Source organism: Cladophialophora yegresii, assembly GCF_000585515.1.
Source record: "Cladophialophora yegresii CBS 114405 chromosome Unknown aczIN-supercont1.7, whole genome shotgun sequence".
NCBI classification, from domain to species: Eukaryota; Fungi; Ascomycota; class Eurotiomycetes; order Chaetothyriales; family Herpotrichiellaceae; genus Cladophialophora; species Cladophialophora yegresii.
The window spans coordinates 1,587,996-1,613,800 of NW_006913051.1; the positions used below are offsets into that span (position 1 = coordinate 1,587,996).

The 25,805-nt window shown below is 55.8% G+C and overlaps 11 protein-coding genes across 11 annotated transcripts; 4 read left to right on the forward strand and 7 right to left on the reverse strand.

Annotated features, from left to right (window-relative positions):
* Positions 1-247: 247 nt before the first annotated feature.
* Positions 248-1,060, forward strand: A1O7_09691 (uncharacterized protein; the record flags this gene model as incomplete). Its single annotated transcript, XM_007763677.1, has 1 exon — positions 248-1,060. One exon carries the CDS (start codon positions 248-250, stop codon positions 1,058-1,060), a length of 813 nt encoding a protein of 270 aa, XP_007761867.1.
* Positions 1,061-1,271: 211 nt separating this feature from the next.
* A1O7_09692 (uncharacterized protein) lies at positions 1,272-2,126 on the reverse strand (the record flags this gene model as incomplete). Its single annotated transcript, XM_007763678.1, has 2 exons — positions 1,272-1,479; positions 1,552-2,126. The coding sequence occupies 2 exons, from the start codon at positions 2,124-2,126 to the stop codon at positions 1,272-1,274; spliced, it is 783 nt and encodes a 260-aa protein (XP_007761868.1).
* A 1,666-nt stretch (positions 2,127-3,792) lies between these two features.
* Positions 3,793-5,688, forward strand: A1O7_09693 (uncharacterized protein; the record flags this gene model as incomplete). Its single annotated transcript, XM_007763679.1, has 4 exons — positions 3,793-3,895; positions 4,086-5,066; positions 5,113-5,148; positions 5,213-5,688. The coding sequence occupies 4 exons, from the start codon at positions 3,793-3,795 to the stop codon at positions 5,686-5,688; spliced, it is 1,596 nt and encodes a 531-aa protein (XP_007761869.1).
* A 609-nt stretch (positions 5,689-6,297) lies between these two features.
* A1O7_09694 (ATP-dependent RNA helicase fal1) lies at positions 6,298-7,594 on the reverse strand (the record flags this gene model as incomplete). Its single annotated transcript, XM_007763680.1, has 3 exons — positions 6,298-7,211; positions 7,262-7,516; positions 7,564-7,594. 3 exons carry the CDS (start codon positions 7,592-7,594, stop codon positions 6,298-6,300), a joined length of 1,200 nt encoding a protein of 399 aa, XP_007761870.1.
* A 720-nt stretch (positions 7,595-8,314) lies between these two features.
* A1O7_09695 (uncharacterized protein) lies at positions 8,315-9,201 on the reverse strand (the record flags this gene model as incomplete). The annotated part of the gene is made up of 2 exons (XM_007763681.1): positions 8,315-9,105; positions 9,177-9,201. 2 exons carry the CDS (start codon positions 9,199-9,201, stop codon positions 8,315-8,317), a joined length of 816 nt encoding a protein of 271 aa, XP_007761871.1.
* Positions 9,202-10,455: 1,254 nt separating this feature from the next.
* Positions 10,456-12,411, reverse strand: A1O7_09696 (NAD+ kinase; the record flags this gene model as incomplete). Its single annotated transcript, XM_007763682.1, has 1 exon — positions 10,456-12,411. One exon carries the CDS (start codon positions 12,409-12,411, stop codon positions 10,456-10,458), a length of 1,956 nt encoding a protein of 651 aa, XP_007761872.1.
* An 863-nt stretch (positions 12,412-13,274) lies between these two features.
* On the reverse strand, positions 13,275-14,111 carry A1O7_09697 (uncharacterized protein; the record flags this gene model as incomplete). The annotated part of the gene is made up of 1 exon (XM_007763683.1): positions 13,275-14,111. One exon carries the CDS (start codon positions 14,109-14,111, stop codon positions 13,275-13,277), a length of 837 nt encoding a protein of 278 aa, XP_007761873.1.
* A 561-nt stretch (positions 14,112-14,672) lies between these two features.
* A1O7_09698 (uncharacterized protein) lies at positions 14,673-15,759 on the reverse strand (the record flags this gene model as incomplete). The annotated part of the gene is made up of 2 exons (XM_007763684.1): positions 14,673-15,675; positions 15,740-15,759. The coding sequence occupies 2 exons, from the start codon at positions 15,757-15,759 to the stop codon at positions 14,673-14,675; spliced, it is 1,023 nt and encodes a 340-aa protein (XP_007761874.1).
* Positions 15,760-16,263: 504 nt separating this feature from the next.
* Positions 16,264-17,178, forward strand: A1O7_09699 (uncharacterized protein; the record flags this gene model as incomplete). The annotated part of the gene is made up of 1 exon (XM_007763685.1): positions 16,264-17,178. One exon carries the CDS (start codon positions 16,264-16,266, stop codon positions 17,176-17,178), a length of 915 nt encoding a protein of 304 aa, XP_007761875.1.
* A 3,266-nt stretch (positions 17,179-20,444) lies between these two features.
* Positions 20,445-21,407, forward strand: A1O7_09700 (uncharacterized protein; the record flags this gene model as incomplete). Its single annotated transcript, XM_007763686.1, has 1 exon — positions 20,445-21,407. One exon carries the CDS (start codon positions 20,445-20,447, stop codon positions 21,405-21,407), a length of 963 nt encoding a protein of 320 aa, XP_007761876.1.
* A 1,968-nt stretch (positions 21,408-23,375) lies between these two features.
* A1O7_09701 (uncharacterized protein) lies at positions 23,376-24,746 on the reverse strand (the record flags this gene model as incomplete). Its single annotated transcript, XM_007763687.1, has 3 exons — positions 23,376-23,885; positions 23,948-24,171; positions 24,239-24,746. The coding sequence occupies 3 exons, from the start codon at positions 24,744-24,746 to the stop codon at positions 23,376-23,378; spliced, it is 1,242 nt and encodes a 413-aa protein (XP_007761877.1).
* Positions 24,747-25,805: the final 1,059 nt, after the last annotated feature.

Below are 25,805 nucleotides of genomic sequence, written 5' to 3' on the forward strand. Positions count from 1 at the left end.
GCGTCCATTTACGGAGCCCATGGCTGTTACGACGTCGTTGTCAAATCGTTCATCTGCAAGGTGCCGTTAATATATGGCGAGGACACGACCCTTATGCCACCAAACCAGAACAATGCGTCAATAAGATATTCAATTCATTTTCGCACGTCGTTAGGTCTAGGGCAACCTAAGCGTCTCTCATTTCTCGATACTTGAGCCGTGTCAATTGACCCAGGCTATATCCAGCAGCTACTGTATAGCCGCCGAAATGGCACCTGCTACCATCCCTGCACCCCTCGACGGCAAGGTGGCTATTGTCACAGGAGGTTCCCGAGGCATTGGCCGCGGCATCGCAGTCCACTTCGCGACAAAGGGCGTCGCCAAGATTGCAATCACCTACGCCGCCAACGCTGCTGCCGCAGCTGAGACCCTCGCGGAAGTGCGGCATATCAACCCGAACATCAAAGCAACCGCCTTCAAGGCGGATGTCTTGTCGCCCACCTTCGCACAAGACGTGGTGTCCCAGGCCTTGACCGACCTTTCGACCCAAACCATCGACATCATCGTCAATAATGCCCCCTACGTCAACACCGAAGCAGCCCTCCCGATCGCATCCATGACCAAAACGGTCTTTGATAACCTCCTGACCGGCAACGCCTGGGCACCTGTGCAGCTCTTCCTCGCTGCCTTGCCGCACATCCCGCGGGGCGGCCGTGTCATCATGATCAGCAGTACGGCTTCAAAACAACCCAGCCCGGACCCGGTGGTCTGCTACGGCGTCTCCAAAGCTGCGCTCGACAGCTTCACACGCAGTCTCGCGCTGATCTTCTCTGCGAAACATGGGATCACGATCAATTCGGTGTCTGTGGGTCCTACGATGACGGATCTCGTCCGAATCCCCATGGAGGCCGGCGTGTTGCCCAAAGACTTGATTGATATGCTTGTCAGCAAGAATACTGCCGACCATAGGCTGGGTGAGGTGGAGGACATTGCAGGGATTGTGGGCTTCTTGGCGAGTGGCGAGAGTAGGTGGATCAATGGTGAGTCGGCCGAGATTAAAGATCCGTTACGAGCGTGCTAATGATGAGGCAGGGAACAATGTGCCTGCGAATGGCGGGTCTATGCTTGAGATCCAGGGGTAAAACACGCCAGCAACTGGACGAGAGAGTGTTAGCCATGGGAAACGAGAGGATGTTGGCAACGGCCAGATGAGAATGTCCGCAAAGGTGGACGAGAGGCTGTCAGCAACGGTGGACGAGAGAATGTCGACACATTCCGCTACTTAGGTATACTTAGCATGCAACACCACCATCTGCCGAGAACGTCGCTCCCGTGGTGTAGCTCGAATCATCGCTGAGCACGAAACAAATCGTCTTGGCCATGTCGTCGGCCGTGCCCAGCCGCTGCAAAGGTAAAGTCTTGTACGTGTTGGTGACAGGCCGGTCCTCCGAATCGCCATCCGACAACAACCTCTTCAACATGGGCGTCTCGATTGGGCCACTGGAGCGTGTCAGTCAGTCGGTGTATCCCTTCTGTGCGAAGCGGCATGTGGAATCATTGTCTGTGACTTACGGCGCCAGCGCATTCACCCTGATCCCCCGCTCGCCCACCTCCTTTGCGGCGGTGCGGCTCAACCCCACAACCCCGTGCTTGCTCGTACTATACGCCCCGATGCCCGGCCTGCCCATGAGGCCCGCGAGACTCGCCACGTTCAACACGCTGCCTCCCCGGTCCATGACCCGCAACTGTGCGCGCAGGCAATAGAACACGCCCGTCAGGTTGATCTTCATGATATAGTCCCACCGCTCGTTGCTGATGTCGACGATGTTGGCAAAGACCTTTTCGCCGGGCAGGCCCTCCACGCCCGCGATGTTGGCCGCGCCGTCGAGCCGGCCGAATTCCTTGACCGTGGCGGCGATCCAGGCGTCGACTTGGTTCGAGTCGGACACGTCGAGGCGCGTGGATGTGACTTTTGTGCCGGTGCTCTTGGCCTTGATTTCGTCGACGATTTTGGAGAGGGCGTCTTCGTTGATGTCGGATAGGGCCAGGCCCGAGGCGCCTCGCGCGGCGGCGAGACGCGCTGTGGCGGCGCCGATCCCGGACGCGGCGCCAGTGATGGCAATGACTTTGTCTTGCAGTTGGGCCATGGTCTTGCGGGGAGCGTAGCGTATGTAGCAGTTACAGTATACTAGCAACGATAGGGAATCAGATCAGGTGCTGCTTGATCAAGGTACTTTCGCGCCAGATAATCGGGTCAAGCTTCAAGCTTCCGTGTCTGGTATGTCAGGCCTTGGTCAATCTTGCACGGTCGGACCAATGCTGCCTTTGTCTTATATACTCGTATTGACCAGAGTACCTTGTGCTGCGTACTGTCATCGTACCCGGTAGCCGTCGTGAGGGGTTCCGAGGCAACACGGCCCCCCTTTTGGGAAGCGCGGGGATGGAGGCGTGCACGTCTCGCGTCTCGCATTGGATTTCTCCGCATCATCCGGAGTCCATTTTGTAGAAGGGAATGCTCTGTTGTGCTTTCCGAATCGGTGGTGGCCCCCTCGGTTGATCATGTTGGATGTACTCGTGCTGTTGGGTCTGCGGTGATGAAAGCGGCCAGTAACATCACTTACACGGCACGTCACAGCACAACACAAAAAAGCACAACCCGCCACAGCACACCACACCAGCACAGCCGGCACCGAGTACGAGTAACAATCGTGCGTTGAGAAACTCCTCCGACGGTAATTACTGCTCGTTTGCACGCCTGTACTCCACATCCAGCCACTTCTGTGCCACGTCTGTCCTGCGGGAGCTTACCACAGTAGAATATAATTAAAGCGCGAATCCGAGGGACGTGGCCCGACTTGTTCGCACGACACAGAGATGTTCATAGCTGAGCACCGCCCAGCCAGCCAGCCAGCCGGGGCATTTCCAGGAAGTTCGACGTCAAGTTGTGGAAGTTCAACGTCAAGTCGTCGAAGTGTGAAGCGAAGAACCAACTCAGATATCCTCCCCTCCCAAACGGCTGGAGGACGGTTCGTAGTGTACTGTAGGTACAAGTACTTAATTACTGTACTGTAATTAAGTGAACTCTCGCTTTCAAAGCCTGATGGCCCTTTTTGTACATGCGCGCGTGCAGAACGTGACGATTCGCCAAGTTAAGTTCAAGTTCAAGTTCAGGGTGCGAGCCCGGTATCTGTGTACGAGTACTCCGTACACGGTCGCACAGGACTACATAGCGACGGTCTGATTTGTGGTGGGACCTCTGGGCCGTCAAACCCCAGGGGCAAGAATCAACCACTCACAAGCTCTTGCGGGAGGCGGCCCTGGACGATCGACGAAGCAGGCCCCGGAACCTGTGGGGGAGGGACCGGGGAAATACCCCAAGCGTGGAGGGTCGAGGTGTTTCGTTCCGGGCCAGTGACCAGTGACACTCACAGCCATCGGCGGACTCTGGACGACTTGCCTGCCTGAGAGCGAGACTCGGTAATTAGGCACACGATCGATGTCAGGTGTCAGGTACGGTGAGTATATAATCAACATATGCCCTCGAAGACGTCGGACACGCAAAGATCTACATATGCGGCTAGAATGTGAGATACTCAAGTCGCCGACTCAATCACTCACTCACGCGCATACCACATCTCACACCGCATATACCGTAATTATCCCACGCTTGTACTCCGTTCGGTCTCACCAATATCGACACAGTGACGCCGTCCTTGCACGCAGGATAACGCAGACTCGGCGAACGGGTTTACTTCTCAGAGGTCCATCTCATACAGCCCAGTAGGCTAATTTAGGCACAGCCGTCCCGTCACCATGGCTGTTGGTATTGTCCTGCCTGGCATCGCTGGCCTGGTCGTGGCATTCGTGCTTTACGCCTTTCTCTTCATCGGAAGGCGGGAGAAGGGCCTCCCTCCCGGTACGTACGCTCGCGCGAGACGTTAGCCTACGCCGCACGGCTGTAACGCAAGCTGCAGTGTGGTGGACGACGATACGCCCCTGATTTCACTTTCAGCTTCGACTCAATCCGTTGAATTGGTCTACATTCCCATTCTATTGTAACTGCTCCGTACTCTGTACACCGTACTGACTCTACCCTCGTTCTACAGGGCCCCCCACCGCCCCCATCATCGGCAATCTCCACCAGATCCCGACCAAAGGCTCATACCTGACCTTCACGGCATGGGCGCGCCAATACGGCGGTATCTTCTCGCTCAAGCTGGGGCCCGGCACGGCCATCGTGCTCACCTCGCGCACGCACATCAAACAGCTCATCGACAAGAAGTCGACCATCTATTCGGACAGGCCGCACAGCTACGTCTCGCACAACCTGATCACGGGCGGCGACCACGTGCTGATCGCCCACTACGGCAAGACGTGGCAAAAGTACCGCAAGACCATCCACCAGCACTTCATGGAGTCGATCGTGAACAGGGACCATCTGCCGCTGCAGCACGCCGAGGCCACGCAACTGCTGCACGACATGCTCACCGCTCCTCACCAACACATGGAGCACCCGAAGCGGTACACCAACAGCATCGCGTGCGCGACCATCTGGGGCGTGCGCTCGCCCCGGGTCGACACAGAGCACATGCGCCGCCTGTACGAGCTGATGGAGGACTGGTCCGTGGTCATGGAGCCCGGGAATACGCCGCCGGTCGATATATTCCCACTCTTGCATTACATACCCGAAAAGGTGTTTGGGAATTGGCGCAGCAGGGCTAGCCACGTGGGCGACGCCATGAACGCCTTGTACAACGACATGCTCACTGGGCTGGAGAGAAGGAGGGAGGCCGTGGGTAGTAAAAACTCGTTCATGGACAGGGTGTTGGATCAGAAGGACAAGCTCGAGCTGAACAGGCACCAGCTGTACTTTCTGGGCGGGACCATGATGGAGGGCGCGAGCGACACGAGCTCCAGTATCATCCTTGCCGCGATCCAGGCCTTCACCAAGTGGCCTGACGTGATGCGGAAGGCGCAAAAGGAGATTGATTCCGTCATGGGCGAGGATCGGTCACCTACGTGGTCCGACTACGCGCAGCTGCCCTACGTGGCTGCCACGGTCAAGGAAGCCATGCGCTGGAGACCAGGTAAGATCTGCTGCTCGCGGGCCGCTTATACTGACCATTGTTGTAGTGACGCCACTGGGTTTCCCACATGCTGTCGACCAGGGTAAGTCGAGCTCTCCAACTCCCACGTGCTAGATGACCATCCTCTGACAATATGGCGCGCACAGATGACTGGATCGACGGGTACAAAATCCCCAAGGGCTCTGTAATCTTCATCAACGCGTGGGGTCTCCACCACGACGAGCAGCGCTTCCCGAACCCCGATACTTTCGATCCCGACCACTTCAAGGGTGTCACGGCGTTAGCATCAGAACTGGCTCAATCTGTCAATCCAGAAGACAGGGACCACTACGGGTACGGCTCAGGCAGACGCCTGTGTCCGGGCATCCATCTAGCCGAGAGAAACCTTTTCCTCGGCATCTCCAAGCTCCTGTGGGCATTCGACTTTGCGCCGGGTACAGATGGTCAGGGGAAGCCCACCATGCCCGACACGAATCCCACAACGGGCTACAGTGAAGGGTTTCTGGTGTGTGCAAAGCCTTACGCCCTGGAAGTCAAAGTGAGATCCGAGAAGAGGCGGGAGACTATACTCAAGGAATTCGAGGATGCCAAGAGAGATGTCCTCTCGGCCTTTGATGGCTAAGGGTCAGTCGGGCGGGCGGAAATGCCGAATTGTGCAAAGGTGATGGATAGTGGCTAAAAATACCTGAACATCCTGAACAGCTTTAAAAAGTGGGATCACTTCTGAGCGACCGACAAACGCGTTGACGAGAAGCATAATGCACATTCTTCAAATGGCGTCAGTGGGTGCTGTGCATGAGCAGAAAACGCCATTACCAACCTTTTTGGCTACAGCCCATTTCCATCCTCAAGAAGATATGGCCCCCTTAGCCAGACTGGACGAGATGGTTTTAGTACGTCGCTTTTTCACCCCGGCATGGTCTGCAACCCCAGCAGACGAAGAGGGGCCGATTCCTCAACCGAACTGAATTATCCATTCTGTGGTAGACAGTGGAACATGTCCTGAAAGCGATTCCATCAAACGCCGAGTTCGCGCGCCATACATTTCGATGGGCAGATACCGACTTCGAGGCTCATAATGTTGCTGAATGCCTGGGTAGCAGGTCTCTCGTCGATATAGCGTGAAAGCAGTGTCGATCAAAGAAGAAAAGGCTTTAGCGGCTGCAGTAGAACTCCATGAATCCGGCGCCACCTGATCGTTCGTGTCTGTGTGGCACTTTAAGCCGGGCCCCTAAGTCAAAAGATCGGCCACATTCATGGGCATTTCGTCAATCTGGGTCGAGTAGTAGAGTTCGATGTCGCGCAGGATGCGGACGTCCTCACTGGTGACGAAGTTGATGGCCACGCCCTTCCGCCCGAATCTCCCACTGCGTCCGATTCTGTGGATGTAGTTCTCTCGGTTGCTAGGCAGGTCGTAGTTAATCACAAGGCTCACCTGCTGGACGTCGATTCCACGAGCCCAGACATCCGTGCTGATGAGAACGCGGCTGTTACCCTGTCGGAAGTCGGACATGATGCTATCACGCTCCTTTTGCGGCATCTCTCCGTGCATGCTGCTGACTGTGAAATTTGCCTCGCGCATCTTGTCCGTGAGCCAGTCAACCTTGCGGCGCGTATTGCAGAAGATGACGGCCTGAGTAATTGTGAGGGTGTCGTAAAGGTCGCACAAGGTGTCGAACTTCCATTCCTCCTTTTCGACCGCGATGAAGTACTGCTTGAGGCCTTCGAGAGTGAGTTCATCACGCTTGACCAGGATGCGGACAGGGTCGGTCATGAACTTGGTGGTCATGTCCAGCACGTCGTAAGGAAGGGTGGCGGAGACGACGACGACTTGAGTTGCCGGAGGAAGGTATCGGTAGACGTCGTAGATCTGCTCTCTGAAGCCGCGGTTGAGAAGCTCATCTGCTTCGTCGAGAACCAGCATCTTGATGTGTCGTGTGCGCAGGTTTCGTCTTCTGATCATGTCCGCCACTCGGCCTGGGGTGCCTGACACGACGTGTTGGCCGTAGTCGAGTTTTCTGATGTCTTCGCCGACATTTGTGCCTCCAATGCAGGCGTGACACTGTACATTCATATAGTCGCCAAGAGCCATGATGACACTCTGGATCTGGGTTGCGAGTTCGCGAGTTGGGGACAGAACGAGAGCTAGACTCTTGTGAGCGAAGTCGCAAACATATTCATTCTCTTTCACTCACCTTGGGTCTCTCGAACTGACGTCTCGATGATCTGCAGAATACTGATTGAGAAAGTCGCAGTCTTGCCCGTGCCAGATTGCGCCTGGGCGATTGTGTCTCTCCCCTTGCAGATCTGCACAATGGCTCGTGACTGTACAGCAGAGGGTGATTCGTAGCCGTAAGCGTAGATGCCGCGAAGTAGATTTTCCTTGAGATGCATGTCCTCGAAGGTCGGCGCCACTGTCACCTCTTTCGAGGTCGAGAACTCCATCCGGTCTGCAGGCTGTGAGTGGCAGATTCGCATGACTCTCTGTGAGACTCACCATCCGCGCTTCTGTCAATGCCTTCCGCCATGTTGGCCTGCTGGGTATGGTGTTATCAAAAATAGTAGCGGTTGAGATCGGTGGCTGTAAAAGTTCAGTGGCGGCGATGCGCTGAGACTGAGACTGAACTGAAGGTGAAATGACACAAGAACCCTTCGCGCCGTGTGGGGAGGGTTAGCGTGAAATCAACGGGCACGGTTTTTGATTGGCTGGAATGACAGGCTAGCGTCGCTACGTCCTCGGGTCCCAGTCCTCAACCCTCGACCGTGACATCCCAAGATCTGCGACTCCGCACTCGGGATCATCAAGCCAAAGGCGGTGGACGAGCCATTACATACCGTGTAGTAGGTAAGGAATTGAGCAGTACCGGATATTCTGGTGTTCCCGCTTGTTCTGGCGCCGATGGAATTGCTGGTGAACCCGTCGTGTCGCATCACTCGCAGGATAAAAGTCAACGTTGAAGCGCGCATGAATCGAACAGAAAGATGTTTTTCCAAGTGTTTTTTGGCGTTTCGTCCAAGAAGACAAAAAGGAGAGGAAGGAAAAAGAGAACGCAAAAGAAAGGCGCTCTCAACGCTTGAGCCCCGAAGGGCGCCGGCAACGAACCCCCAACACACAGCCAGCACACAGCACACAGCAGACGACACCACCAACACACGCCAGTAGACAGGCACAACCACACACCACCACAGAGGACCGCCAGACAGCCACCGGACGCCTCCCTCGACGAGCCTCAACACCCAGGGCAACCTCACTCCTCTCTCTCCTCACCAAGCCGGGCGCGAAGAGAGGCGATCTCCTGCTCAGCATCCCGAAGGCGTGCCTCGCTGGCGAGAGCCCGCTCTCTCCACTCTCCAGCTTGGATCTGGAAATCGATGAGCTCGATCCCCAGGCGCAAGGACTCGTCTCGGATCGCCACGATGCCCTCTTGGATATCGTTGGCGACCTCCCTGGCCTCGACCACGGACCCCCACAGCAAACCAACGGCCTCGTGGATGCCCTCGCTGGCTGCGAGGACCTCCGCGCGGGCGCGCATGGCCGCTGGGTGGCCCCGCCCGCCGGGGACCAGGGGGATCGCGACGTCCAGGGCGTCGACCTCCCGCAGAACCTCGGTCAAGTGAGCGAGCCCGGCGCGGAGTCGCTCCGCCACCGGAGCCTCAACCTCATCGAGGTTGAAGCGTTCTGGGAACTCTTCCTCCTCCTCCTCCTCTTCTTCCTCCTCCTCTTCTTCCTCCTCCTCTGGGACCAGAGGCCGACCACCACCAGCACCACCAGAGGAGCCACCAGAACCACCAGCAGAGGAACCACAAGGGGCACCACTGGAGGCGCCGGAGGCACCAGCAGCCCCGCCACCAGCAGCACCAGCAACCAACACGCCGCTGGTCGCGGCCTCAGTCTCAGTCCTCTCGCCACTCTCGTTGGTGGCTTCAGCATCCGTCACCACGTGACTGCTGGTACGCGAGTCGGCAGCGTCCGTCACGTGCTCAGTTTGCTCTTGCTCATTTGGACGGACAGTCGATGTCTCAGCTGGGGATTCTGGTGCTACGGCATAATGTTAGCTAGGGACATTCTTTCACAGGACGACTCGTGAGGGTCTGGAGTGGTGGACTTACCTGCGGAAGGGATTTGAGATGCCATTCTGGACCGCGGTATTGTTTGTCTGAAGATCTGAAAAGAGAGGTAGGTGTTGACTGGGACTGTCTGGGACAGTCTAATTTTGCTGCAAAGGAGGAGGTTTGTATTGGTTGGCACTGTCTAAGTCAGTCTAATGTTCTGGAAGGAGGGAGGTGCCTATTGACTCACACCGTCTGCGACGCTTTGAAGATCTGAAAAGGGGAGCTAAGGTATTGCTTGGAACGGTCTGAGACGATCTGTGACGCGCTGAAGACCTGAAAGTTTGAGGTAATGGTATTGACTGAGCCGATCTGAGACGGTCTGCGACGCGCTGAAAATCTGAAAAAGGTGAGGTGAGGTGTTGATTGAGACGGTTTGCGACGGCTTGACGGTCTGTAAAGACGCGAGGTAGGCAGACCGGTATGTGACTAACACCGACTCAGACGATCTGAGCAGATCGCGATGAAGTGTGAGAAGTGTATCTGACTTTACTGTGCACGTCGATCTGGGACTGGCACAGACTGCGATGATCTTCGTGGCCACGATGACGTGTGAGATGAGGTGTGAGAATTGTGGTGTCTCTGACTTTGCTGTGCACGCAGATACTGTCGTCGTATCGTATCGTCGTGTCGCGTCCGGTCCCTTCGCGGTGATGAAGTTTGAAAAGACGAGGTCTTGAACGATTTTGATATGATATGATACGACTTGAGTCACGATACAATGCGACGGCTCAAGACGAAGTTAAAGTTGAGAGACGAAGGTGAGTGAGAAGGAGAAGAAGGAGAGGAAGTGAACGAGAGAGAGAGTGAGGAAGAAATATAAAGAAGTCGGCAGCCTGCCAGCATTGTGCGACCGTCACCGCCATTGTTCTGTCGGACCCAGACCTTTCCTCTTCACATTGTCGTCCCTCGTCCGTTCGTGGATTGCATTGTGTATTGTCAAGGTATTCAGAGTGATCAAGCAGCTGGAAGTGAACGGATCTGTGCCCTGGAAGTGGTGCCCATGGTAAAGGGCAAGCAAGCGACAAAATGTGTGGACCTGGATAGAGCAGAATGTAGAAGCACAGATGGACGAGGCTGGGCTGGGATGCAGTCGTGGAGGCAGCACTGTCCTTTCTTTATCCGGTTCAGCAATAGCAAAAGCTACAAAAGCAGCAGCAGCAGCAGGAGTAGTAGCTCAGCTCTGTCGTTCATTGTGTTGTCGTTACATGGCATCAGATTGTCTCTCTATGATTTATGCACAGCTACGCTTCAATTCAGCAAGTCGTCTAGCACCCCATCACATGTTCAGCATGCTGAGTTGCCTCCTCATCGGGCTGGCAGCATGGTCACCGTCCTCACTAGGGCCGATGCCGCTGTCAGTGCCTCCCAGCGGGCTCGCATCAATGTCGATATCCCACTTGTCTTCTGCACGGTCGCCGTCTTCGTCGTCGCCATCGTCCCAGCCCTTCTGGACAGCTCCTCTCACGTTCCACCTCAGAGCTCGCTGGACGCTCTCCACCCATTCGTTCGTGCCGGTCATAACGGTTGGGAATGGATACTGGGACGCTTCCAGAGTCACATAATCGCCCTGCTTCAGCTCGATGCGCCCCTTGCCGTCAAAGGAACAATAGGCCGACGAGCGGGATTTGTTGGGCACGGCGATGCGCAGAGCCAGAGTGTCAGAAAGGACCATCGGCCGGAAAGACAGCGTGTGTGGACATATCGGCGTCAGCAAGATGGCAGGAATGGAGGGATGGATCAAAGACCCGCCAGCCGACAGGGAATAAGCCGTCGACCCGGTTGGCGTGGAAAATATACACCCGTCAGCCTGCACGATGGTGAGGAGCTCGTCGTCGCCGTACAGCTCTAGGTTCGACACATAGGCCGAAGGCCCACGGTCGATGACGAGTTCGTTGAGCACTTCGAATTGCTCGCCCTCCTCCACGGCCCCCTTTGCCGCACCGGGAGACCGATCGGCTCTCCAGACCGTGCATGTGAATCGCATGCGCAGGTTGACGCGCATGCCAGTGTCACCCATGACCCGGTCCAGATGTTCTTTGTACTTGCCGAACTCAAAGTTCGTGAGGAAGCCCAAGCTCCCAAGAGAGAAGGACAGGACGGGTGGGACGACGCGCTGAAACAGCCATGACGTGAACAAGACAGTCCCGTCGCCTCCAAGCGTGAGCACGAGGTCGAATTTCTCCGGCGAAGACCAGCACAGATCCGGAGTCCAATACTTCAGCATTTTCTGGAACCGCGGCTCCTTGGCCAACAGTCCCGGCGCGTCAAAGCGCTTCGAGTGCCGCAGCTTCGCATCGACATAGACATTGACGCCAAGCTCACTGCCGTATCGGGGTGTCGATAGCAACCACTCGGCCAGGTCGCGTGTCAGGTAGACAAGACTGTTGTCGCGGGCCTTGGTAACGATCATAACGTTCCGCACCGCCCGCTTTAACGGCTTACGCTGGAGCAGCTTGGAGACTTCGCGCACGCCGGTAGCAGTCTGCATCAGTCTCGAGTGTGAGTAGTCGTCGTCGGCGACCTCCTCCAACACTCTCTGAATGTCCGCCACTCCGTCGAATCTCTGGTGGAAGAAGCACGGCGAGCGAAGAAAACTCGTCGACGTGGGTGAATATGCAGCTGACAGGATCCCGGTCTGCAAGCCTGCAAGTGTTGCTGTCAGAGAAGAGGGAGAGGAGCAACCTGTCTGCTGCTCTGCTGCTTCTGCATCTGCTATAGCCGCTTTCAACGAATTCGTGGCCAATGGGGCCGTGTTGGGCCCGGCACTTGGCCGACGTGAGGCCAGCGCCTTCATAATGGTCTGTCTGGGTATGTCTATCGATTTTGTATTCTTGCGGTGCGCCAGGTACGACTTGGGCAACAACAGAGGTTTCGGGACAGGAACCGTCGGATGGTGAGCAATGTAGGAGTTCCTTAACGATTCGCTGACCGGAGTGAGGGCGCCGCTGAAAGCCTTCTCAGGCTCTGGCTGATCGAGATCGCGCGCCGCGTGGGTTTGGCTGCCGCCGTCTATGGGGTCTAAATGCTGGGCATACTGGCGGAGGATAGACTCCCCAATGGATGGCTTCAAGGAGGAAGTGGCCATGCCATGGGGAGGAAGAAGAGCTGAGTTATCGACAGGAGGCGGTGCGGGAAGGCTTCTAATGCCAGCGGACTCGAAAGGGGTGGTGGGTGAGGATGAAGTGGAGTGGTTGTGGGCGTCGCAGTTGCTGATTGTGGGAGATGTGGTCATGTTGGAGTTGCGACGATGCGGGAGATACGTAGATGGGAACAACCCGAGCCGGCGGATGTGGATCTACTGAGCGTTGGACGATCCCCCGTTGTATGTGATGCCGAGGGGAGATGCCGTGACTCGTGCGTGTACTATGTAAGCGGACCAATCTTCGGCACAGTCAGAGCGCCGATGGCTGAAGGTGACAGGCCTCCCAGAAGCGTCCTCGTACCGACTGAAGCAGTAATCCGGAGACACGGAGTTAAGTCGAGGAATTGAGAAGAGCAAAGACGGCAGACGGGAACCGAGGTTTGCACCGTGCCCAGCACCGATTAAGCAGACCCCAAGTAAGAATAATGACCCGATCGCTCTCCTGGAGCAACGGTCCGAAGCAGAAGAAAAAACTGGTGACTGAGCTGGATGGTTGACTGCTAGCATACAGCACACAGGTACCTCGTACGGAGTATTTGTATCTTGGCGGCTCAGGAGAACTCCCAACATGCTTGGTGCCAGACCACATTCTCGCCCCGGCGGTGGTCGGCGTATCTGAGGGCTGAGACAGGCACGTGGGGATCTGCGGCGGGCGTTGAGACGCCACAGATAGCCGGCGCAAGCACCCCTTGGCCAACCCCGATTCTCCAGGGCACGCGTGGGTGGTACTGTACCTGCTTATCGCCTATCAGCCCCTGAAACAGTGCAGCACCAAGCCTATGGATAGAAATCCTGCTATGAACAGGCGGTGTCGGTGACTGGTGACCCGCTAGCTGGGCGAGGCTCTCGAGGGCCTCTCCACTTCCCTCACCTCACCACTGTTTGGTGCCAGTCAGCCGCCCACTTGGTGACATGTTTCATGATTCACACACTGGCCAAACTTGCAAGTGCCTTTAGTCCTGTCGCCAGCTCTCGTCCTCAATCACGCGTGCTTGCATCGCTTTCCTCATCACGTCCAGCACCGAGACGACCGCGGAGTCGTGTCCAGTTCCGTTCATGGCAACATCTCCGTTGGGAAGTTTGTTTGCATCGCTTGCATTGGTCTTGTTGTTGGCGCGCTGACCCTGATTCTGACCGAGCACTGCCAAACGAGCCGCCTGTTCTGCTCGTTTGAGGTGATCCATGCTGAACCGGCCTTCGCTCTCTATCAACAGCGTTTTGCCATCTTGGGTAAACGCAAAGACGTGCAAGCTGGAACAGCCCTGTCGTTGGACGACTCCCGGATTGACAACCACTTGTCCGTCATCACGACTCAGCCCAATAACTGCTGCCCCCGTGACGGTCCTCATTTGCACGCCTGCGTCGAGGCAACCGAGGATAGCAGCGTTGAGAGCCGATGCAAGCATATCGAGATATGTCTCACCTTGGCCACCGCTTTTGACCCCACCAGGGAGGCTTTCATCCGTCTCGACCGAGACCACTTGAAGGGTGACTTGGAGCATAGTTCGGGGAGTCTCGTCGCCCAGCACGAGAGCCTGAAGAGTGCGCTTGATGAGGTCTTCGACGTGTCGTTCCTTGACCATGCCCACGCCATTGTGGGGTCTGAGGTTGACCTCGACAAAGGTCGACTCGGGTAGCTCATCAGATCGATATGGTACTTCGACCGGGTAGTTGACTCCGGCGACTATTTTGTAGCCTTGATGCGGAGCGCTGTATGTTGCCGACCCGTCTGCATTATCCAGCGTATGTAGAGTGGCTTGCGGAGGATCACCCATGAGTGGAGAAGCCATGGGAGATATGCGCGAGGCGGTGCACTCGGAAGGATGGCGGATGGTACGACGGACACGAGGAATATTTGCCTAAGCAGAACGAGGCTGCCAAGGAAATTAGCGCGAGGCTGTAATTCACGGAGTGACAGAGACGGAGTAATTACTCTTCCAATATTGCTGGATGTCTCAGTGGTGAATCGAGGCTGGGGGTTTACGAAAGTGATGCCGAGTGACCGATACTTCCTACTCTCATGATATTGCTGATGTCTCACGAGGTCGAGTATTTCAAGTACCCCGGGACGGCATGGGGCAATGGAGAGCCGAAATTTGTGTGGCCGATATCACGACGAAGACACTCCTATCCCCATTATTTAACACGGCCCCTGTAGATAAGTCCGCCTGCGATGGGTGCGCAGTTCTCTTCGCAGCTTGACTTCAACATCCACCTCAGAGCCCCGATGACGCTAATCAATTGTACGTCAATGGAAAAGCCCTTGGTAGCTACAAGCAGTGTGAGTTAATGGCGTCCTAGAAACAGCAACCGCCGAGGTATCAAGACACCATACTGGTGATATCCATCTATCAATCAGGTAACGCTCTCATCACACCTTCAAATGCCACCAGCGCCATCGCATTCGCCGGAAAGGCTCTCAAAAAACAAGGGACAAAGCCTCTCCAGTACCCTCTCCAGCCCGATTCTCCATACACAGCCCGTGCCGCATCCTTCCAGTGTCTGAATCGCGGTGTTCCATCATTGAGGGCCCCACCCAGCGGATCCGTCATGATCCGCTGCTTGACCACGTCGGAAGGATAAGACGTGATCCAGAAGACTTGGGCGGAGAGGCCACCGGCCCAAAAATTAATGGCCGGGGTGGAAAGGGCGGTGTTCGTCTTAAACCACGTGGTCAGCAGATCATAGGATCCCCACCAGAAGAAGAAGAATGAGCGGAAGATGAGGGTGGAGAAGAGGCCATGGAACAGGCCACGGACGCCATGATGGCGGAGGATCTTCCGCGTGCAGTCGATGGGACCACTGTACAATCTATCCTGCTTCCTCGCGGCGTACTGGATCTGGAGCCTTGCCTTGACGTGTTCGACTGGCGCGGCAATGAACGAGACGGTCGCTCCGGCCATCATGCCGGCGATGCCGTGGCCCAGCGCGGGCAGTTTCTCGTGGGCCAGATGTTCAGCGGTCCTGCCCGGGCGAAAGGCGGGGTTCGAGAAGACGTTCTCATGGAGTAATCTCCTATAGACTGTCAAGCTGCCCAGCATGACCGAGTCCATGGCCATCCATCCGAGCAGGGGCGGAGTGGCGCCCTTGTATATCCCCGCGAGCCCTTCTTTTCTGAGCGTCTGCAGCAGACAGTCCAGCGGGCCTTTGAACTGTGAATGCTGTGAGGTCTGCAACCGGACCTTGATGGTGTCGAAGGGATGGCCGACGGAGAGCTTTGCAATGCCTGAGAAGACTCCTGCGACAAATCCCTTGTAGTGGCTCACGATGGCTCTTGTCCTGCCCTCTTCACTAGAGGCCTGATTTACGCCATGCGCAGGGTTGGTAAGGCTCACATCGTGAGGCTCTTGAGGCCTGTCGCAGGTAAGGGTAAGCCTGTGTGCGCGAGGAAGGCCCCCATGTGGATCGTTCTCCTTACCTGCTCAACGGCGCGGACATGCTCGGGACGCTGCATGCGGCTCTGTGCTCACAGCTACCTAATCGACGCTGGTGACTGCACGGGTGCCACCATCGTCGAAGTGATACAGCCGACTTGTATTTCAGAAGAACGCACCTAAGCAGGTGGGGACTTGCTGAACATGCTCTTCAGGTGCAGTGCAGAGACCGCGACGGTTATCGGGGACGATCTAGGCTCCCCGGCTGATGCTTTTCATAAGACGCTGGTGGTGACGTCGGCGATCCCTTGTCGGGATCGGAATTAATTAGTTACGAGTAGTTAGGCGGTGCCCTCATTGTGCGCTTAATTAAAAGCGCCCGCCTTAGCTGCTGTATGCATCTGCGGCGGCAGCCGCCAACAGATCCGCACCATGTAGAGGGGCATTCTGGCGTGATTGAGCTTCCTGCTCTCCAGCCGTATGAGTATTTGTATATTTTGTGCTGTACATCCTGACATTGGCCTTCCCAGCAGAAGCAGAGGGCGAGTTGCACCGTGCCAACAGCGCAATGATGGAGGGGCGAAGGGTATGGACCACGCTCATCACCAACACTAAGTACCTCTCCGGTCTGCTTACGCTCGACTACTCCCTGAAAAAGCACGGCTCGAAATACCCTCTCGTTGCCTTATATACGGATACATTTCCTTCGGAAGGCCTCGAGGCCCTCAAGAGCAGGGACATTCCCGCGAAGCACATTCCTTATCTTTTGCCCTCCATTCCCAAGGAGTATACCAACGACCCACGTTTCTATGACTGCTGGAGCAAACTGACTCCGTTCAGTCTGACGGAATATGACCGGGTGGTGCAGCTAGATAGTGATATGATGGTGCTGAGGAACATGGACGAGCTGATGGAAATCGAGCTGGACCCGCCTGAGATGAACGGAGAAGGAAACCGGGTATACGCAGCCAGCCATGCCTGTGCGTGCAACCCCTTGAACAAGCCACACTATCCGAAGCATTGGATACCGGAGAACTGTGGGTTTACCACCCAGCACAATACCCCAGACGATGCCCAGATCCATGGGCCTCCGCCTACCGCAGGCATAGGGAGCCCGAACGGCGGGCTTGTTGTGTGCAACCCGAGCAAGGGCATCTATGATAAAATCCTGAACGCGATGAAAAACGGAGACATCACCTCCAGTTATGACTTTGCCGATCAGAGCCTGCTTGGAGACCAGTTCTATGGTCGATGGGTGGGACTGCCGTACATATACAATGCCTTGAAGACCATGAGGTGGAAAGGCGTACATGATGCGATATGGCGGGATGATCAGGTGAAGAATGTCCATTACATCTTGAGTCCGAAACCCTGGGATGAGAAGTATGAGGAGATTCAAGACGAAGCCCACAGGTGGTGGCATCCTGTCAACAACGAGAGGTTGGCCCACGAGAAGGCCAATGGCATAGACGATGGGTTCTGATGTTGGCTCGAGGTTGATGTACAGCCCTGGTCATACTGCTGCGAGGCGACTGATGACCATCAATAGACTGACATATAGATTAGACGCTGATAGAGGCTGCCGCCTGGCACCGTCAATTGCTCTCACCATTGTGCCTGATCTCGTGGCCCGAGTGCCTTACTGCGAGGGCCGCCAGCGTGACAAAATCGACGGTCCCTGGGTATCCGAAGGGAGTTGAGGATCCAGCCAAGCGAGTGATGCCATCCTAGGCTATGTTTTAGTTCGAGCACATACGGAGACATGATCATGAGCAGCGAGACCGATTCAATGATGGCCGAACCGCGTCATGACGTAGCATTTTCAGGTCATACTTGAAGACAACGTCGAGATAGGCGTCGATCAACTCTGGATGGACAACATTGCAATTGACCTGAGACATCTCAGGGCGGTTCGGAGTACCAATGCGCAACTCCTGCTCTTAGCCAGGCAATGCCTGAATTCGAAGAGAGCCTCACGCGCGAAACAGGAGACGCTCGTGACGATGGAGATAAGCCCGAGCGTGGCGGCTGCAAGGCTGAGAGTTCTGCTGGTTCGCCTGACATCTTGGAGCAGTCGTTCGTGGTTGCTCTACCGATATAGCAGGATCACAGAACGGACAACCCAGAGCGCGGTAACTCAGGCATCGTACCTTGCATCTGCAGGCCTAAAGTGGTCAAGGAGGACTGGGACAAGAGGCCGATAGATCATGTCGGACGTGGCATGACAGGGAGGCCAAGCCGAAGATGCCAATGGTCCTGCATGCTACTCGATTTTAGCAGACCCAACGGGTTCGCACGAGGCTGGAAAAGGTGCAGGAAAGGCCTGGCACAAGGCTCGGCATAAGGCTCGACCTTCGAGACGACCGTCAACATCCTGTCTGTGGTGAACGTTGGTCCACGAGGCACGGAAACCAACGGCGAAGCGAGCGAGGAACCAACCAATGATGGTAGCGAGGATCGTCCCGGCTGAGCCTGAGACGCTGACTGAACCTGAGACTCTGCTCCGGATTGGTCGAGGGAAGCCGGCTTCGGACAGCCCAGCAGCGCACTTGCTTTGGAGGTCGACGACGATGTGACGGCGTGTGCAATCTATGAGACCATCTTGAGCATAAACGGAGGCACAATCGATATTTGACAGGCGCTATCACCGTGCGCAAGAGAAAGGAACTTTCCGGAAGAGGCACCAGATACAAAGTCCGCTGGTACGACGAGACGGCATCAGCTCCGGCCGCATGGACTGGTTGCCGCTTCCCACCACTGACGCACGCCGGAAGGCTCGCACTTGGCCTGGAGGCACACGACAACGTCTCGCTCTGCACGCTCGACGTATTCAGCAACCGTGTCAAGGAACTAGAGGGGTTTCTGTCGCCTCCTGGCTGTGCTGGCTGCGAACATGAGTTCGAAAAGAATGCAGTGCAGAGCACTCATCTGACCGAAGTGTTTCTTTCTCGTCTGCAGCTACGGTAGGCCGCCTTTTCCTCGATCACACCCAACCATGAGAATTATGACCACATAATCAATTCCCAATGGCTGCAAGAGACGTCGGTTCTCGAAGACTTCCCGCCCGATCCGTGGGATGTCTCCTTCTCTTCGACGTATTGCCGTTGGCTTGCCGACTCGCCTTCATCACCGATCTGAAGGTTCACAGGGGAGTTCTTCCACCAACTGGCTGGAAACGATGATTAGCCTTGCAGAAGAAGGGGAGAAGGGAGAAAAGCGTCAGGCTGCTGAGCGTCCCTAGACTTCCAGTGCGTCCATTACCTCCACCTAGGTGCGTCCACGGACCTCGAGCTCACTGGCACTGGGTCGAGGACCGGGTGCATCTGCAGATTCAGTCTCGAGTGACATGTTGTTCAAGACGGCAGAAGTCGCAAATCCAGCTGCCCAGGCGCAATCAGCAGGACCTCACTGGCCACTGGAAGGCACTGTCAGCGTTTTGACCGACTCCCATTCCAATGGCTCTGTGCTACGTGGTATGCGCAGAGATGACAGCACCGGCGCTCCAGGCGCAGGCCATGGTGCCAGAACTGCTCTGAACGGGCTCTTGCCACTGGGTTTCACCGTCTGCACGCACTCCCATTCGAAGCCCCAGATCAGCGTCGCCACCCAATGTCAGCGACCGGTGACGGTGGGGCGCAGGCTAGCTCGTAGCAATCAGCAAGAGTGGTGAGAAGTGCAGTTGAGGTGGAAAGAGGGAAAAGAGTCGCAGAGGCCGCTCCAGTCACAGAGCCCCGCGAGCAATTGGCCTGTGACAGTGCGGGAATTTAGGGCTGCGGGCCAGTCACAGGCCACGCTTAGCCGACCGCCCTGCGCACTGGCTGCGGCCCCTGCTTGATCGGGCGCTGAGGGCCGCGCTTCCGTTGCACCAGAACCACCAGGGTGCCTGCATTGGCTGTCACGCCAGGCCAAACCCGCCGAAGATAGGCACCAAAAGGCAGGTGGCTCAGCCCGTCGCATGCACCTCGGGCGCCGGGCGTTGCAGGAGGCCCAGCGAGAATGGGCGAGACATGGCGACAACCGCTTGGAGCCCATGCACTGTGCCCGCTTCCGCCTGCGCACGCCGAATCCTGACTCTTGAGGCGAGATGGAGCGCCGTCTGCATGATGCAGCGCACGCTCCATTCAGTTCTTCCTCATGTTCCTCCTGTGAAAGAGACGCTGGGCCGCCTTCGTTCTGCTCTGGTCTCTCTCTTGCTCTCGTGGGCAAAACAGTCCAGGTTCGCCGTCACCACACCTTTTCCCGCTCATCACTTCTGCTCACTTCCGTCGCAGCTTGCCAGACTCTTTTCACCTGATCCTGTTCCCGCTTGAGCTCGTCTTCTTCTTCTCCTGCTTCTTATGAGCCTTTCCTTGCTCCGACGTGAGACAGCGTCTGTCGTCCATGACGTGCAATAACACTCAGTAGCAAATCGAGCCAAGTCTCCAATGTATCTCGACGTCACTCTCATACACTGTGGAAGACCTGCTGCGTGACATCTTTCTGCTTCGAGTCGCGCATGGAACTTGCAGTGTACAACAGGAACTCGAGTCTAGACACTTGCACAACATCTCACCGCTTTGTTTGTGCCTGGATTCTGTTTCCGTTCCTGATTCTGTGAAGCGGAATTCTTGCACCACCTCGGGTTGAGCGACCAGGGCATAAAGATTTACTGGGCTCCTCGCCACGCAACACAGGCACAAGTGTTGGTCGGTGCCTCACTCAAGAGCAAATCTCTGAACTTGGCTTTTGCGCGCCCAGTGAACCACAGCCATGTGCGTACGTACAAAGACATCGTACGGGTGCGGATGCGAATACAAGACAGACGCCGAGTGCCATTCTTCGCGCTGCCAGGGTCTTGAGAGATACCACTATCCCAAGAGCGGCGACTGCAAATCCTGTAAAGAGGCCGGTGGAGCGCTGACGCGAGGGCGAGACGGGAAGGGTCGCTATGGGCAAGAAATCGGCAGGCGCGTTCTATCTCGACAGGAAGACGTCGAACCTCCATTTGACTCGGTTCCGGAGGTGGCTGAAGCCGGCAACGGTATCAGCCCATGGGCACCCCCACTAGCTCGAGAAAAGGAGTGGATCAGCCATTCCAGGAAGAAGGCAGACGACAGCTGGCTGGAGGAGCATGCGGAACGGAACCTGGACTTGCAAAGCATCCGCGAGTCGCTGCCGTCTTATCCTCCCTCGGAACGCGATCATGCTCCTGTCGGTCATTCTCCGCACCGCCGAGCCACGCGAATATACGTCCAAGAGGATGAACTGCGTGACGACCGCGAGCACAGCCGCTATCACCGTCGGTACCGGCGAGAGGAGACGGGAAGAAGCCTTCCTGTCGAGATGCGCAGCTGGAGTGCCGAGGACGATCGCCCAAGTCATGATAGGCTCTACCGTCGACGAAGACAGGACAGCCAGGAGAGCTTCGACAGCATGCCCAGTTCCCGCTCTTCCGCCCGAAAGTACAAACCGGCTCCCTCCAGCTACGTGGCCCATGACCATGTCGAGATCCATGATTCCGGATATGGCTCTTACGGGTCTCGGGCTTCAGACAGCTACGGCAGAGCCAAGACCGAGCCCTTTCACTACGCGTCGTCAGCAGCACCGCGTTACGTGGCTATCGAACCACCATCACCGCAGCAATACGGCGGCTATCACACCGGCTACGGCGTTGCTCCCATCAACGTCGTCACTCGAACACCCTCTTATGGATACAGCTCGAGGAGGTACTGACTAGCGCCCAAGAACCCCATCTTTATCCTGCAGCAAGGCGTTCCAGGTATGCCCAGCCTACGATAGCGCGGGCTCCAAGGTACTGCATCAGTTCAGCGATCACGCCACCTTACAAGTCAAACGCGCGTCCTTCCAAAGTTCTTACTCCTTTGAAACGGATAGCATTCGAATATTTTGCGAGCTTGTTCCAGTCAAGACTATTACTACAGTAACGCGCATGGTCATCAGGAAGCCATCGACGAGACAAGCCATTTACGACTATGATCGTGGGAGTTGGAGATTTCGGGAGAAAGGTTATGACGGGCACGCAGTCCTTTCATGTATGATGATACAGCGGTGCAACAATATCAACGAAGTGAATGACAACGACAACTGGGCGGTATGGCCTCTTCGTGGGCTTCAGCAGGCTAGAGGCAGCTCTGGGATCTGGGAAGGGGAGTAGGCGGCAGGCAAGGTCGGGCAGTGTTGCGGTTGGCAGGAGGCTACAGTCAGTGCATCTTCACTGTTTCTGGAGAGGTACTTTCTGTCTGTACTTTACAGATACTGGACCTGGAGTTTGTCTTGCCGCTCGTCGGGCAAGCCAGCAATAACGAGGTTGAGGTTGCTTGCTTGCTGGCTGAGAAGACAAACTCCAGCGTCAGAGCATTGATCCGAGCAAATCATTTCACAAACCGTACCTCCATTCTGAGCATCCCGGATCAATCTCGGTATGCCTAAGTGTATGTGTGCTTGCAGGCAAGCAGTGTGTCGTCTCACTCGAATTCTGACAGAGCAAGCAAACAAGCGGCCTTCTGACCCCCTGACCGAGCAAACCGAACGAGCACCACGCACGGGCTGATATCACACATGATACCACCCACATGACACCCGTAAGCGAGGCTGACCCATCCTGCATCGAGTATCCTGAACTGTAGTTACTACTGTCCACAGTCCACGGTCCCGCCCACTTCCAGTGCTTGTGATTCTACTGTAGCTCACCGCTTCGATAGAATGTACGGACCGTACAGGGTACGAGTACAATCTACCTAAGAAAGAACGTCCTATGTGGTTCCCTAAAGACGTCTAATAAGACACATTATATAGTCCCCCACCACTGCAGAGAGCTAATACACCAATGGACAGAAGATATTTTCTCGAACACCCGCAGCATGGTGCAAACAGGGTTATGTAGTAACTTTCTGGTGGGCAGAAGGAGAGCCGGCCGCTCGTACTTTATACGAGTATTAATTCGTGCTAGGTTTCATTTGACGACTTCAGGGATAGACACAGTATATTGTTTACCGCTATATAATACAAGGCACAGAACACACAGAACACACAGGACACACAGAACACACAGGACACACAGAACACACAGGACACACAGAACACACAGAACACACAGAACATAGGTACTATAGATACATAGTGTGCTGTATGCTGTGTGCTTTACCCGATGGATGGAACATGAAGAATTTCATTCCGCGTCCTTGCATCAACACATTGTTCCGTACTGTAGACAGTATCTGACGAGCGGACTGGAACCATCTAGTATGTCTGTACGACTGGCCACCTCGCGTAATCAATCGGTTGGTCATTATCGTAGGTGGTCGATCAGTCCTCGGAGCCCATTGCCACAGGCACGGATGCTTCCTTCCCTCGATCCGGCAACGAGGAACTCGTACAAGCATGTAGAGAGCTCTTCCCCGTGAAAAGGGACCTCAGGTGGTAGAAGAGCCGGACCGTGCATGGCTCGGGAATCTCGACTCGCATCAGTCCAGCTCGGCTCAGCTCAGCTCAGCTCTAGTCCCTGCCACCGGCATTGAGTGACTGACTGATTGACCTGGCGCAGAAACCACATGTAACATGTGATATTGCGGCACCACCCACCCACCCAGTTGCAAGGCTGAGCAGTGCAAATACATCTCCCCTCCTCCAGCCTGAATTAACAGAGCTCCTTCCCCAAGACTAGGCATCTCCTCCGCCTAATTAGCAGAACTCCTTCTCCGTGGCCATCACCTGCTTCTCGCCCCCACACAACGTATTCTCATCACTGTCGTACTCACTGTCTGCCGCCCAGTTCTTCCGCTTCCGCGCCGTCGCCAGCTTGGCAGCAATTTTCTCCGTCACCGTCTTTTTCGCCTTCTCGACCTTCTCGCTCCTGTCCTTGCCTTCCTTTTCGAATTTCTTGGCCCAATCGACCTTCTTACCGTTCTTGCCCACGTCGCCGTGCGGAACGAATTCAGACGACTTACCCATACTCAAGACGTCGCCCGCCTTAACAAGTCCCGACCCGACGCCCTTGATGGCCAGTCCGACGGAGGAGACTGCAAAGGACGCGGTGCGGAGCGGGAGTTTCGCCACGCACACGGTGCGGCTTTCGCGGATCTGCACGGACGGCATGCGCGGCAGGGACTTGATGTCCCCTGCTTGGAGGGACTGGACCCAGTCCCACGTGTACTGCGAGGTCGGGCCGCGGTATTGGAAGTAGAAATTGCCCTATAAGGCCACCGAGGTTAGCTTGTCAGGTAGGAGAAAGAAAAACAGCAAGCCACCCTTACCGTGCCAGACTTGTCCGCCACTGTCCAATGCAGGCGCTGCGTGCCCGGGACCAAGACCGGCTTGGAGGTGATGACGACGCCGAACTGGATCTTTGCGTCCTTGGGCTGCTTCTTGATGTCGCCGAGCTGACAGTACTGGTATTCCGGGTAGTTTTTATGGTCTGTGACTTGGAGCTTGGCCTGCGTGAGGAAATAGATGTGCTCGGTGGGTGGGATGGCCGTGACTGGGGTTAAATGTCAGTTTCATTGCCCCCTTTGAGGAGGCGAAGAGTGAAATCGAGAGTAACTCACACAACCACTTGTACACCAGCTCGGCGACCTGCTTGGGTATCAAGTCTGTCACGCACAACTCCAGATGATTCGGTCCCCATTTCTTCATCTCGCGCTCCTTGGTGCCCTCTTGGACGTACAAATTTACGCTGGCAAAGGTACGCCCGGACTTCGCTGCGTGCTCGCGGATCTTGTGTGCCGCCTCAATCTTGTCGCTATTCTCACAGTCTAGGCGGTTCAACTTGTCGACGATCAAGAACGCTTTCTTGCTGATATGGCGTGCGGTTTTGGACTTGTCGAGGTTGTGGAGGAGTGTGTCCATGGAAGAGACATCGCTGGTTGCGAAGAGATCGTCAGACATGCCGCCATAATGGAACTGAGAGGCCTCAATCATGTCCTGGAGATTGTTTGCATAGCCATTGTTGCCTATTGGGTCAGTGATGTAGATCCATGGTTGCTCCGGGAAGGGAGGGCATGCTGTGAACATATTGTCGACGGCGTCTTCATTGGACCTGAATTTCTTCCACATCGCGGCGGGTGCTGAGAACTGATGAGGTCCGTGGCGAGTCCTCTCTGAGTGTCTCGGGTACCACTTATGGGGGGCGGGAGTGCGTCTAACACGTATGAGGGTACGAACAGAGGAAACAGAGGTTGATCAGACGAGGTCTTGAATCAGGCAAACCATCCAGAGGTACTGCCTGATGGAGGTGAAGGCAGACTCAAGCTGAGCCTGGTGACAGTATCTGTGCAGCCCCAATATCACATCAAAGTGGGAAGTGAAAGCGAAGAGACGGAGGGGTGAAGTGTCTCTGAAATCTATACGAGGACTTTTGTGTGAGCGCCTTGAGGAGGGGTAGCCCTAGGTTGGAAGTCAAACTCTCAATTGTGCATTAAAGGACAAGCGAGGCTGAAGAGTTGATAGGTGGCTGACGGAGTCCCGAGCTGTCAAAAGCTGGTGCGTCTTGTTCGTCTGCAACGCACTCGGCGCCGTTTCCAAGGTTCAATGGTCACTGCCTTACATGCCTGCATCCTATGCTTTGTTGGCCTAAGGCTGAGGGACGGTATAAAGCTGATCATGACCTCACTGTGAGGCTTGTCAGGCTGATTTGATTTTGTGACAGCAAGGTCAGTGCTTTCTTCTGCCCCTCACATTGACAAGACCACAAAAGTGTGTGTTCCCACCCAGGTCTGTGCCATCTTTTGCTCCAATGACCATTCGGCGTGCATCGTCATTATCTCTGTGGCAGGCTTAGAGTCTTGCCTGTTGTCTCTTGTTGTACTGCAGAGCTAACATCAGGCTGGGAACCGGTCAAGCTGCAGCCCGCACACCAAATCCAAGTACTGTAAGTTGAAGCTCAAAGCTTGAGCTGTTGGCCAACCGGGTGCAGCCCCTCAACCCCACAGCTGTCAACCACCCTGATTCGTCCTTTTGCTCTCCAGACATGTGCATGTCCGTGGCCGTGCAGATGCAAGGCAGCGACTATCCAGACGCCCAGCTCTGGGAGGACGAAAGGTAAGTTTCCCGCGCCTTGCCCCGCCAGACTGGCTGACTCGAAATCAAGATAGGCGATGCCGTGGCCTGCCGGGC